The sequence below is a fragment of the Metopolophium dirhodum genome, chromosome 7, assembly GCF_019925205.1.
Source record: "Metopolophium dirhodum isolate CAU chromosome 7, ASM1992520v1, whole genome shotgun sequence".
Taxonomy (NCBI): Eukaryota; Metazoa; Arthropoda; class Insecta; order Hemiptera; family Aphididae; genus Metopolophium; species Metopolophium dirhodum.
Genome location: NC_083566.1, coordinates 10737558 through 10749714, shown reverse-complemented (window position 1 = coordinate 10749714; position 12157 = coordinate 10737558). Strand labels below are relative to the sequence as shown.

General features: G+C 29.3%; 2 protein-coding genes across 5 annotated transcripts; one reads left to right on the top strand and one right to left on the bottom strand.

Moving 5' to 3' along the window:
• Positions 1-1814: 1814 nt before the first annotated feature.
• LOC132948866 (uncharacterized) lies at positions 1815-7365 on the bottom strand. Its single transcript, XM_061019543.1, is given in 4 exon segments — positions 1815-3855; positions 3857-6268; positions 6394-6461; positions 7229-7365. Coding segments are annotated over 2 exon segments (3675 nt in total). The 5' UTR covers positions 6221-6268; positions 6394-6461; positions 7229-7365; the 3' UTR covers positions 1815-2544.
• Positions 7366-10352: 2987 nt separating this feature from the next.
• Positions 10353-12099, top strand: LOC132948163 (protein Vhl). Of its 4 annotated transcripts, none has more exons than XM_061018515.1 (3): positions 10353-10511; positions 11162-11371; positions 11436-12099. In XM_061018515.1, the coding sequence occupies exons 2-3, from the start codon at positions 11181-11183 to the stop codon at positions 11731-11733; spliced, it is 489 nt and encodes a 162-aa protein (XP_060874498.1). In that variant the 5' UTR covers positions 10353-10511; positions 11162-11180; the 3' UTR covers positions 11734-12099. The 4 variants fall into 4 exon arrangements, with proteins under 4 accessions (XP_060874498.1, XP_060874497.1, XP_060874499.1 ...); XM_061018514.1 differs by having other exon boundaries at positions 10391-10440; XM_061018516.1 differs by lacking the exon at positions 10353-10511 and adding an exon at positions 10518-10878.
• Positions 12100-12157: the final 58 nt, after the last annotated feature.

Sequence of the window (12157 nt, the reverse complement as noted above, 5' to 3'; positions counted from 1 at the left end):
ATAATGTACTGTATTATCTTGTGATATGTACAATTTAGAAAAAAAGCTTAAATCTAAAATTATGATTTGTTTTATTTAATTTTAAAGGTTTATTTTTTTTATCAGGAATAAATGAAGTGGTAATGGTAAAATAAGAGTGTTCTCTAAACTAGTGGATAAGTGCGTGCAATAAGCGGAAAAATATACATTTTTACATATCACTTTTAACGGAGAGAAAAAGTAAATTTTATAATTAGAGGGGGCTTAAAAGTATTTTGTGATAACGAGTAAAAGGAAACTGAGAAAAAAAGGGGTGCCAAAATTGTAATATGCCTCTGATGAAGTAGATAGTCACAAAGAAGAAGTTGGTGAAAAAGATAAAGAAAAAACTAACGACAATTATAATAAGAGTCTATCTGTCTATCACAAACAAAGAATCTTTGAGAGACTCATAATGTGACATGTGTAAAAGAAAAAAGAAATGCAGAAAGAAAGAGTACCTAAGGGCCTTTTGAAAGGTAAAAAAATCTACAGAAAAAATGATAAAAGCTAGCTATAAGAAATTAGTTATAAATTATAATAATTGAAGTTGGAAATTATGTCATAGTCAATATTCCAAAAGCAGTTGGTGGATCATTAAACTCTCAAAATATAATTGGCAGTTGTGAAAAAAATTTAAATTTACCAAATTGATACACGGTTTGGCTTTATAAACAAGTTGTGTCGTGGTGTAATCTAATATTTTTTGTAATATTTCAATATAATTTAATATTTTACATATTTTCTTTTTTGTTAGTAATATAAAATAAAACTAGTAATACAATGATCAAAAGCTTTAAAATAATCTAAACTTCACTGATACTTGCCATTGATCGAAGTAGATCAGTTTACATGTTATAATAATTCTATTTTCTTTTTTTTGTAGAAGTGATAAATTTACTCTTATACTTATTCAGTTTACATGTTACGCATACAATACATCATGCAAAACAAATAGATGAGTTGGTCGGAAAAATAATGTAATTACAGTGTTATTATAAATAAGTCTTAAAATAATATAAAATATATATGATTGTATTTCTTAAAAAGCTTAACTGCTGTTAATCTGTATGCAATAAACCTGAAAAACAGCAGACCGTTTGTATAATAATTAGTAGTGCGCAAACAAGCTACCCCAATGCAAACAGCCTAGTCTTTTTGCAAAAGAACTAATTTTCCATATGGCCTACGACATCTATTACAGTGCTCTACACGACACCTAATGTACAGCAGAGCTTATTAAACATATTCACTCTATGTTATTTTTTAAATTACATATGAAAAACTTATGAGGAACCTTGTATTAAATTTTCAAACTTATCGACTGAGCAAAAAGTTTTTTGGATGTGTTAAATTTGTATTCGAAGATATAAAATCATGGTATACAAAAAATGTTATGAGCGAAGTTGGTCTTTCATAGGCTTATTAGGTAGTAACTAGATTAAATCTTGGAATCATGCATTCAATTTTCATTCTTAGATAAAGAGAGAAAAGTTTTTATGACTTTTTAACTCAAATTAATTTGAAAATGTTTGTGATTTTGACAAATTTTGCAAAATTCTAACTTGGGATGCTAAAAATTATTGTGACTTATGCTCTACTGTTTTTAAATTACACTAATAACAACTTATGAAGAACCTAGTAAGTATTCAATTTTCTAGTTTTGAAAACTAATAAAAATTGAAAATTTCTTATGTCTACAAAATAGTATAAATAAGGAATAATAAAGGTTGGAAAACACCTATTAAGTGAAAAAACTCTGATTGTATTTCTAGTTGAGTTTTTAATTTTAGCCTTTTCAGATAAGTTTACATATATTACTTTTTATAACATATTTCAAATAGTCACACATTTATAGGTTTGGGTTTAATTGGAAAAAAGTAACTTATCTAAAAAGTAAATTAAGAAAATACAAAAAAAAAAAGAAAATAAATAAATAAATAAAAATACACGGAATTTATCAATAGAGAAGAATATGTTTCTAAATACAATATCATTTTCTTAATAAACAAAAATATGATTTCAAATTTAATAAATTAAAATTACAGAGTTTTTGGTATTTGTACATGTTATATTACTAAGAATAATATAAACTAAGCTTATTGGAATACTTGTGGTAAATTAATTTTAAAAAAGGACCATATTATTTACCTGTGTATATATTACAATATTTTTTTTTATAAATAAAAAAAACTATCAAACATCATTCAACAATTTAGGAATATTTTGTTACAAAAAAGAATAAATAAATAAAAAGAAATATACATAAGTATACATTTAAATACATAAGTATACATTTAAATACATTACATTGTAATTTATGTCAATATATATAAAATTTTTTGTAACATTATTAGATTTCCAGCTTTGCATGATAAAAAGCCAAAAATACATTTACAAGAACAATACCATTTTTTTTTTGTACAAAGTTACTTAAATGTATAACAAATGTGTAAAAAAATGTAACAAAGAAGATGGAGTACATTGGTTTTAATGAATATAAAAGTATTTTAGAATTAATATTAATCAACGACAATCTGGACAGTACCAATTACCTTTTGGGGCAACTGTGATACCAACACAATCAAAATGGAACCATTCAACACGACAATTAGGATTATCGCATGCTATCATTTCAGAAACTTCATCGTATGGGCACCTACAGTGACAATATAATCTCTCTGTGCTCTGTACTGCTTTCTGTTCTACAAACTTAGGAAGTTCAATTACTAAATTTCCAGAATCACTGTCAGTATTATTAGTAACATCAGGGGGTATAACAGTTTTACTTATTCGAACATCTACTATAGGTCTTGATTGATGAGATTGTGTCAATTTAGTAGTTGTATGTTGATGTTGAAGAGGTGATACTGGTTTAAGTTTCCGTTTTTGCTTCTTTTTTGTCACAGATGGAATATGAAGAGATAATGGCTGAACTAAAAAAGATGAATCTCCATTATGTAGTTTTTCTTCATCACTACTCTCATAACCAAAAAATTTTCTTTTTTTCGGTTGCCGTTTAGACTGACGAGTATCGTTTGACATCATAGGGCTTCTGGATAAATTAGGTGAACATGTCGAATAAGAAGAGTTAATTGAAAGTGGTGAAGGAATGCTTGCTACTACTTTTGATAACACAGGAGTTTCTTTGGACGCCTTAATTTTTAATTTACGTTTTGTTTGTCGTTTTGTAGGTGATGAAGAATGGAGACGTTTTCTTGTTTTCTGTGGTGTAAAATAATTGTGTACAACTTTTTGACCATGACTTAAACTCAAATTTAATTCATCTTTTATACTATGTAAATTATTATTGCCATTGCATATAGTAACTGGATTTTTGTTTAAGTTATTCCCAATACATTCCCTATCTTCATTAGGTAATAAAAAATTATTGAATGGTGGAGATATATTATTTATAGATGATGAATAATTACTACTATATAGTTCATATTCATCAGCTATTTTAAATTCATTATTCGGTAAACCAATGGATTCACTATTATTTAATAATTGAGATTCAATGTTTGTACATTGATGAGGGTTAGATAATTTAAAACTGTTATCATTTGGTAAAGTTATGCAAGGTATTAATGTACTGTTCACTTTAGGTAAAATTACAGTATTTTCCATAAGATTTACTTGCTTTGATTGTATTATTTCTTTATTATTTACTTCAGGATGCAAAGGGACTGGATTAATATCATAATATTCTTCATTATCTGTACTTGAAAACTCGGTTTCCAAATCAGATTCTAATGCACATAAATTGAAATTGGCTATTTTTTTGGCACTTAAAACTTTGATTTTTTTTTCTTTTTTCTTTTTTTTGTGTTTTTTTTGGACTTTCAATAATTGGTTTTTTCTTTTCTTCCTTATCAGAGTCACACGATGAAGAACATGATGAAGAACATGAACAATTTGACCCACATGAACTAGATGAAGATGATGAATTACAGTGTGACGAACATGATGATCTTTGACAAGAAATATTAAAAGAGTTATTTAATATATTTTCACTACCATTTACAATAGCTGCTAATTCATCTGGATATGGAGGAGATTTTATTAATTCAGATTGACTAGTTGCAGATAATAAAGTATAGTCATGATCTAGTAATGCAATATGAACCAATTCTTTTTTTTGTTTACTAACATAATCCCAATAATTACCACTTGGACTTGGCGATTTTAAATATTTTTCAGGTTTATGACGAGGAGTTTTCTCTGTATCACTATCAGAAGAAAGATTTAGTGGAGGAAGATTATAGTCAAATCCTTTTTTCTTCTTCTTTTTTTTCTTTTTTACAGGAGATATTACTTCTTTATGAATTAATTCATGTTTCTTAAGTAACTTTTTTGAAATAAATTTATTAGAACAAGTAGTACATTCATATGGAACATTTCCAGAGTGCCATCTTTCATGTACTCTTAATAATAAAGCATTGGAAAAAGTTCTTCTACATTCATCACATGTGAACATAGCAGGTGGAACACAAAAATGATATGTATAAGGCCATTTTTTTGTTAAACATGATTTACATTCTTTGCTGTCCCTATTATGCTTCCAAAACATATGCTCAAAAATATCCTTCTTACTAAGATAAGTAATGTTACATTTCAAACACATATGCCTCATTTTATGTTTATTAACATGCAATGCTAAACTTTGTTGATTGGAGAATGTTTCCAAACAATAATCACATGCATTATGAGCTTTTCTTAAATGAACCATACATCGAAATGCAGATGGAATCTCACCCTGGCCACAAAATAAGCATCTAAATGATAAATTTTGCCAAACTCCAAGATCCACACCCGGACATAAATGACAATGCAGTTCTCCATAATTGGAAAAAGTTATTTTACACATTATACAGTCATAAGTTTTTCTTGAATGAACACTACGTTTATGAGAGTTTACTTCTTTCATTTGTTTTGATGTAAATTGACAGTTGAAACAATAGAAAGTATTATTAAATGGTGTATGACTTAAATCATCGGTAGAGTCATAGTTTTCAGAGTTTAAATAAACATTTTCTAAAGCATTTAAATTTGATTTTAATATATTAGCAACATCTTCAGAAGATTCATTTTTTACAGTCATAAAGCGATGTTTTTCTATCATATGCAGTGCTAGTTGTTTACCATTCACAGCAATAGAAGTTGAATTGTGACAGTATACACAAGTTAAACATGAAGTTCTAATGCATTCTTTAAGTATTACATTTATATTCATATCTGTCAATTTATGATCTAGAGTTAGAGCCATAACAAGAAGATTATCATTCTCTGTTGAGTGATTAATATTTTGTAGTGCTTCTGGTCCATTTACCCATGGACTTTTTTCTGATAAAACTGTAGACATATTTTTAATTCCAAGTTTAAATTCTTCTTCAAGATTTTGTAATGTTTGTACAGATATCAAATCCATAGTGATTGGAGATTGGGTTAATGTGTTAGTTGACAACTCATCATTTTCCGAAAAATTTATATTTGCAGACAGACTATTGTCACAATTTGTTTGAGACATAAAATAATGTGTATAATTGTCTTCTTCTGAAGCACCTAATGTTTTAAGAGTTTTGTTATCAAATTCATCAGTCACCGATATATCAGAACAACTTAAGTCTTGTAATGTGCTTTCAAAAAGGTCATCAGCTTTAACATCATCTATAACATATTTTATAATGTCATCAATAATAACACTTATTTCCAATTCATCTTTACGTTGTTCACAATTTTTAGTACCCAAAACCACGTCCATTACATCTATGTTATCTAAGTGTTCATTCAATTCATCATCTTCAGAACTACTACTTAAAAATTGAGAATTTGTAGTAGACGGAATTGGAAGTCGAGAAGAAAGTAGAGGCTGAGCAAAGTACCTTTTATTCACATTATCACAAAATACATCTTGAGATTTGTTAAGATTTTCCGAAGCTACTAATTGATGAATATCTTGTAAGTGACATATCAAGTCTTTATGTATTTTAAATCTAGCTTTGCAAACTAAACAAAAGTATTGATGATGAGATTGCCTGATATGGTCAAATAACTTCATTCTTTGAAAATTTTTTCCACAAATATCACATTTACTAAACCCACTATGTAATGACAAATTCCCGTATTTACCGTTTGGTCGTTTCACGTGTTTATAACTGCTAGTTTTGAAAGTGCTATTCAAATTATTTCTCATGGCCATCTTCGTGAATCAACATTTATTAACTAATATTTGATAGAGTAAATTAATCTGAAAAAAAGTTAAGCATTATATTTATTTATTAATGGAAATCTCTATTGGCAATAGGATATACATATAAACAATATAACAAACAAATACAATTCAGTAAGGTTAGAAAACCATATAATAATTACCTTTGTAATTTAAACATAGAGATAATTGAATATTCATTTTCAAATGTACATTTAAAATCATTGGAAAGCTGAAAAAAATGAAACAAACATTGAACAAATTAGCATAGGTACAACGATGTAAGAGCATTATATATTAGTTTATTATATGAACTAATTTAATCTTGAACAAATGTAACTCCAATATTTTTAAGATAGAATAGTACTTAAGAAAAAGGTTTAATCAATTTTGAATTATTAAAATTTTCTTTCACAATTATGTAACTGTCTATATATATACCTACTGACTATTGATTAAATAATACAAAATCAGATACAAAATAATTGGATAGTAAATATGAAAAGCATTACTCTATAAAAGTGGTTAGTACTAGGGATTTGTAAGTAATGAACAAAATTATTTATTTTATCAAAACAAAATTCAACAATAGCATAGTACCTATTTAATTTTTAATAAACAAAAACAAAACAGCTTTAAATTTAAGTATAAATCGATGAAATAAATGAATAGGTGAATTTGGAGGGAAAGTATATTGTAGAGTAAACATGAAATATTTAATGATCACAACATTAAGTGTATTACGACTTAAAAATAAGAAAATGAACAATAAAACAATACTTCATCTATTGTTTTTATCCATTAAGCTTTGTCACTACTCACAAGCGAAATGAGTATTCAAATTTTACTATTTCTTATATTACATTCAAAACATTCAAATATGAATATACATTTATAATAGTATTTTACTACTTTAATGTCGCCGATAATCATATAGGTAATTAAAAATAATTTTCCATCAGAACTAACAAAAACCAATCAATATAGGAAAAGGCGTACCTGTGGATACAATTTTATCTTCTATGAATTAATAAGATACGAGAGAATTGAATTATAAACAAATCGCATATGATTGCCACTAATTATTTGAGTAGAAAATGATTTTTGAGTATTCAAAACAACGAACCCATTTTGTGTTTATTTCCAAGCAATAGATACCCCTCTCCGGGCGCGGAAAATGGCGTCGCCCAGCATTTGATTAAACACTGCTTTCGGTAAAACAACTTAATTTTATTACTCCAACGTACATGGATTTCACTTCACCGCTGAACGAAATTTTTATTTTAAATTCGTGCGTACGGATCAATTTGATGTGAAAATAATTTAATATTTAATAAAAAAAATTGATTTGCTTTCAGTGTTAACACAATATTTGACACTACCTCGTGTCTTTGCCTTTGTATATTTCGTACTAAAATTTTTATCATTTATAAGCGAAGTTTCGAAGTTCTCTAGAGCGTGATAACATCTTAACATCACAAATATGATTTTTTATTTCAATCGCATGTAAATTTGTCCAGTATTTTACAATTAGTGAAAAAATTGTCTTTTGTTCTTCAGTATTGGAAATTTAAGGTTAGGAGTTATGACAGAAGCACAGAACTCAGAACTACAGATGGTGCCATGGTGGACCAGGCGTGTGGTTATGATAGTTTTCAAATAAAAATATACAACTTCCGTGGTAAAAATGATTATGACTGATAGTGCCTAATTTTCTTATCAATTAGTTATCATACCGTCTGTGCCGTAGATATTATCTTAGTCCGTGGTGCACTGGTGCCGTTTGATCACTTTGATCATTTAATCTGTGCTTAGAATTAGTCACGGACTATGATTTGTATATATCTTAGTCCGTGGAAATAGTCATGACAAATTTGTCATGGAGTTAGTGATGAGACTAGTCGTTCACTTGGGTGAACTAGTTCGTTCGTTCAACGTTCACCAAATAATATGGCACATGGTACGGTCGCAAATGTCCAGACCATAGGCATATTGTTCTAACTTGTTCTATATGTATAATACGTTGTCTTAATATATCTATGGCCAAAACTCGAACTTTGATTCCAATCTGTCGTAAACATCCATCACTTGCTTACCCATATAATAATACCACCATTACAATATTACAATATTATTACTATACGCTACGTTACGTCATGTGCCTAATCTGACCATTAAAAAGTTCTGTACTTCCGTGCATACCTTGTTGCTACATAGTTATATCATGGTCATAGATAATAAAGATATGGATAGGCCACGGCTATGTTAAATATATTTGAGGCCGCGTTCCCGGAGGGGAAGGCAATTGAGGCTTCTTTATCCATAGCCGTGTTTGATAGTCGATACTCGAGATAGGTTTACTTTATTTGGCCCCAATTGTTCCCCTCGAAGATCGCTGATAAGACCATTATGTCCTATCCATCTTTATTATCTATGATCATGGTAGTATTCTTTAATCTATGATTGGTCATTGGCTTAGGTGACGTTCACAGATATATACTGTCTACTATATACTTGATACCCATCGTTATCTAGATTCAGTGATTCACTGTGGTAAACTCCCTAAACTTAGATCCCATAGACGGTAGACCTATTAGCTTAATGCTTATACTTTTATAGGTCTATGCTAGATCAAATACTATAATATAGTATTTGGCACGGATCACGTTCATAGATAATATGGTTGCCCATCGACCAATGATTCCCATGAGTCATGACCCATACTTAAACGATCCCAAGCATCGCCACGTATTTGACATACGATAAATGGCATAAAGTGGGGAAATGCATACGGTCTGCATGCGCCAAAGGATCAATTGGGCCCCGGGCACGGATTACGGCTACTGGATACGCAACGATGCATCTTATCAATGATTTTTTTGAGTCCGCCCGCTTCTCACGTTGCGGCAGGTCTTCTAGCGCATTATAGGCTTGTTGTGTTAACCGAGAGAAAAATGAACTATCAGAATAATCCTATAAAGCGCTAAAAAAAAAAAAATAGTTGTCATGCCGCAACGTGAGAAGGTGCAGGCTTCAATAATTACAGCCCACAGGTTCGTTGCGTATCCACTATGACAAATTTAATTTAATTTGTCATGGTATCCAGTATATTAATCCGTGGCCCCGGGACACCATACACTTAGTGGGCACCCTTTAACCTCTTTAACTTCATTATTGTATCATTACATATTAACGACTTTATACTATTGTATAATTTTTACAAGAGCTAAATATTTTTTTTCTTATAACTACCTTTTTAGATACCAAAATAATTAAATCGGTAATCTGAAATGCTCGAAAAAAAAAAACAAATAAACAAAATTGTTGGCAAACATAGTTCATTATTTATAGTAATTTTTCGTGATATAATATTAAGAACAATTTATTTTATAATTATTAATAATAATTTACTTACATACCTACCTACTTACATAATTTTTTTTTTAACTGTATTAGACATGTCAAAAAAATATATATTGAGGATAAATATGTGTCCCCCTTCCCCCCCTTAAACCGTCATGGGACATCTATCTTCTTTAGATAGAATGGTTGCACATCGGGCTATACTCTGGATGGAGCCACAGCGTATGATTTTTTTGCCAATATAGCGACGAGTCACCGAATTAGGTGATCGATGTGCGCAAGCGCAATGCAACTCCTCGCATAATTATCCATAGGTACAATTATAGTTATCTGTGAATAAATATGCGAGAAGTCGCGTTGCACATGTGCAGTCCGACCACCTAATTCGGCGATTCGCTGATATAGGCAACGTTTTTTTCTATTGATTTAATCAAATGGATTTAATATGCTAAGGCTCCATCCATATTATATAATCTAGGGCACGGCCTATTCTAAGGCCGTGATCTAGGGTTAAACCGTGTCTGATATTATAATCGTGCGGATAACAGTATCACAGACTTCTATTATAAATCTAACTGATAAATGATAACTCTTAGATCTTAAAATTCATGAAAATTAAATAGGTATGTCAGCAATATTACCGGTTTAGAAACAAATCGCGCACCCACCCTCCGCCCATCAATGTACAACTGTGACGTAGGCATTTCTCTTGTTTTCATTGGTCCACCGCCGCCCATGCCGCAAATAGCCGCCGCCGACGAAGACTCCACCACTCAGTCTGTTGGAGAAATGCTTACGTCACAGACATGCGTATCACGAGTTGCTGACATACCTATTTAATTAGTCATGTAAAAAATATTAATTTAGTTTCATGTTATTCTACTTTATTTTCATGTACTGTTGATGGTAGTTTAGTACAGTAAGTACTAAGTTGTCGCTATTTTTTTTCATAGTATTCGCTTATTACTTTTCTAATTTCTATACACTACTGCACTAGTCACTTCTCACTTGTCTGCGGTAGTCGTTTATGCTCTAATTATTTTTTGTATTGAATATTGATTACATTTTTAAATTTATTTTACTATTTAGTAGTTAGTAATTATGTTTGCCCAATTGTATTGAAATCACGACAATATTTTGTCATAGTTTAATTCATATTGGTGAACTGTTCATAAATATTAATATTTCATAATGAAAACTTGAAGATAAACTATAATTATCTATTAAATGATTAGATATACTGATGTACTTGCGTATACCTTGCTACGCTCATTCTTATAATGACAGTTGAGTTTTTAGTATCTATACATCAAAATCTTAAAAAATAAGAGTCCAGTTATATGTTTATCTGTAACAAGTAAATAAGTTTCTACTTTTATTATGTTTAATTTTAGTTTTTCTGTAATCAAAGATTATATTGTTTTGTTGGAATTCAATACAGTCAATAAAATTCCTTGATTCTTATTTCTGTGCCTTGTACAACTATTTTATTGTTAATTCTTATTTGAAAATCCAAACATTTAAAATTATTATGTATTGTCTAAGTATTCTTTTTTCATATAATTCAAGGAGCAATGTTATACCGACAATGGCTTTAATGGGTGATCAGTTTGACATTACACAAAGGAAACCAGCTTATGTACGTTTTCAAAACAACACCTGCTATAGCATTGAAGTAAATTGGATGAATTTTCACAATAAAGAACAAACCTACTGTATTTTAGATCCAAACAAATTTGTAGATGTAAACACATTTTCTACACATTCATGGACTTTTAGGTTTGCTAATATCCATATTTTCTTTCTTATCTGTTCGAGGTTAACTTTTGTTTGATATTTCTAGAGAATGTATATCAAAGAGTCGTATGGTTGTTGCAGGAAGAGAAATATTCATTGCGACACCTTGGGCTGATGAACATAGGCGTCTTGAATTTAAACATCCTATCAATGTACCATTAAGAACAAGGGTTTTAATTGAAATGCCAGCTATGGACTTACGACAACTATGCCTGTTAAAATTAGCTAATATATTGAAAAATAAAGATGACATAATCACATTGGAAATACCTACAACACTTCAAAAGGAATTAATAGAAATGATATCAAATAAAGAAACTAGTAAAATTCAATTGACTAACTAATAGTACATTGTAAACTTGTTATACATTATTTTATTGGAAATAAATATATACATTATTAAATAAAAATAATAGTTTTGGTATGATAAAATTATATGTATACATGTGAGTTGTAAGCATCTGCATTCAGTATAAGTCTGTTGTTATAAAATAATCTTTAATTAAAAAACTAGTTACAGCGCATCTCATTTAGTCAAAAAAGTCCTGTGAATTAGTTGCATAATTGGGCTGTTATATGCATGTTATGAATATATAAATTTTAATACATACAAATATAAGATAAAATAATATTTTTGATAATATATTATGAATGTGATACAAAATTATCTTAAAACTTGATACTGTAGTGCATGAATTCTTGTTTTATTATACGTTCTATGCAAATTCTATAGTTATGTCAAAAAGGAAATATTATAGTTTCAAAAGT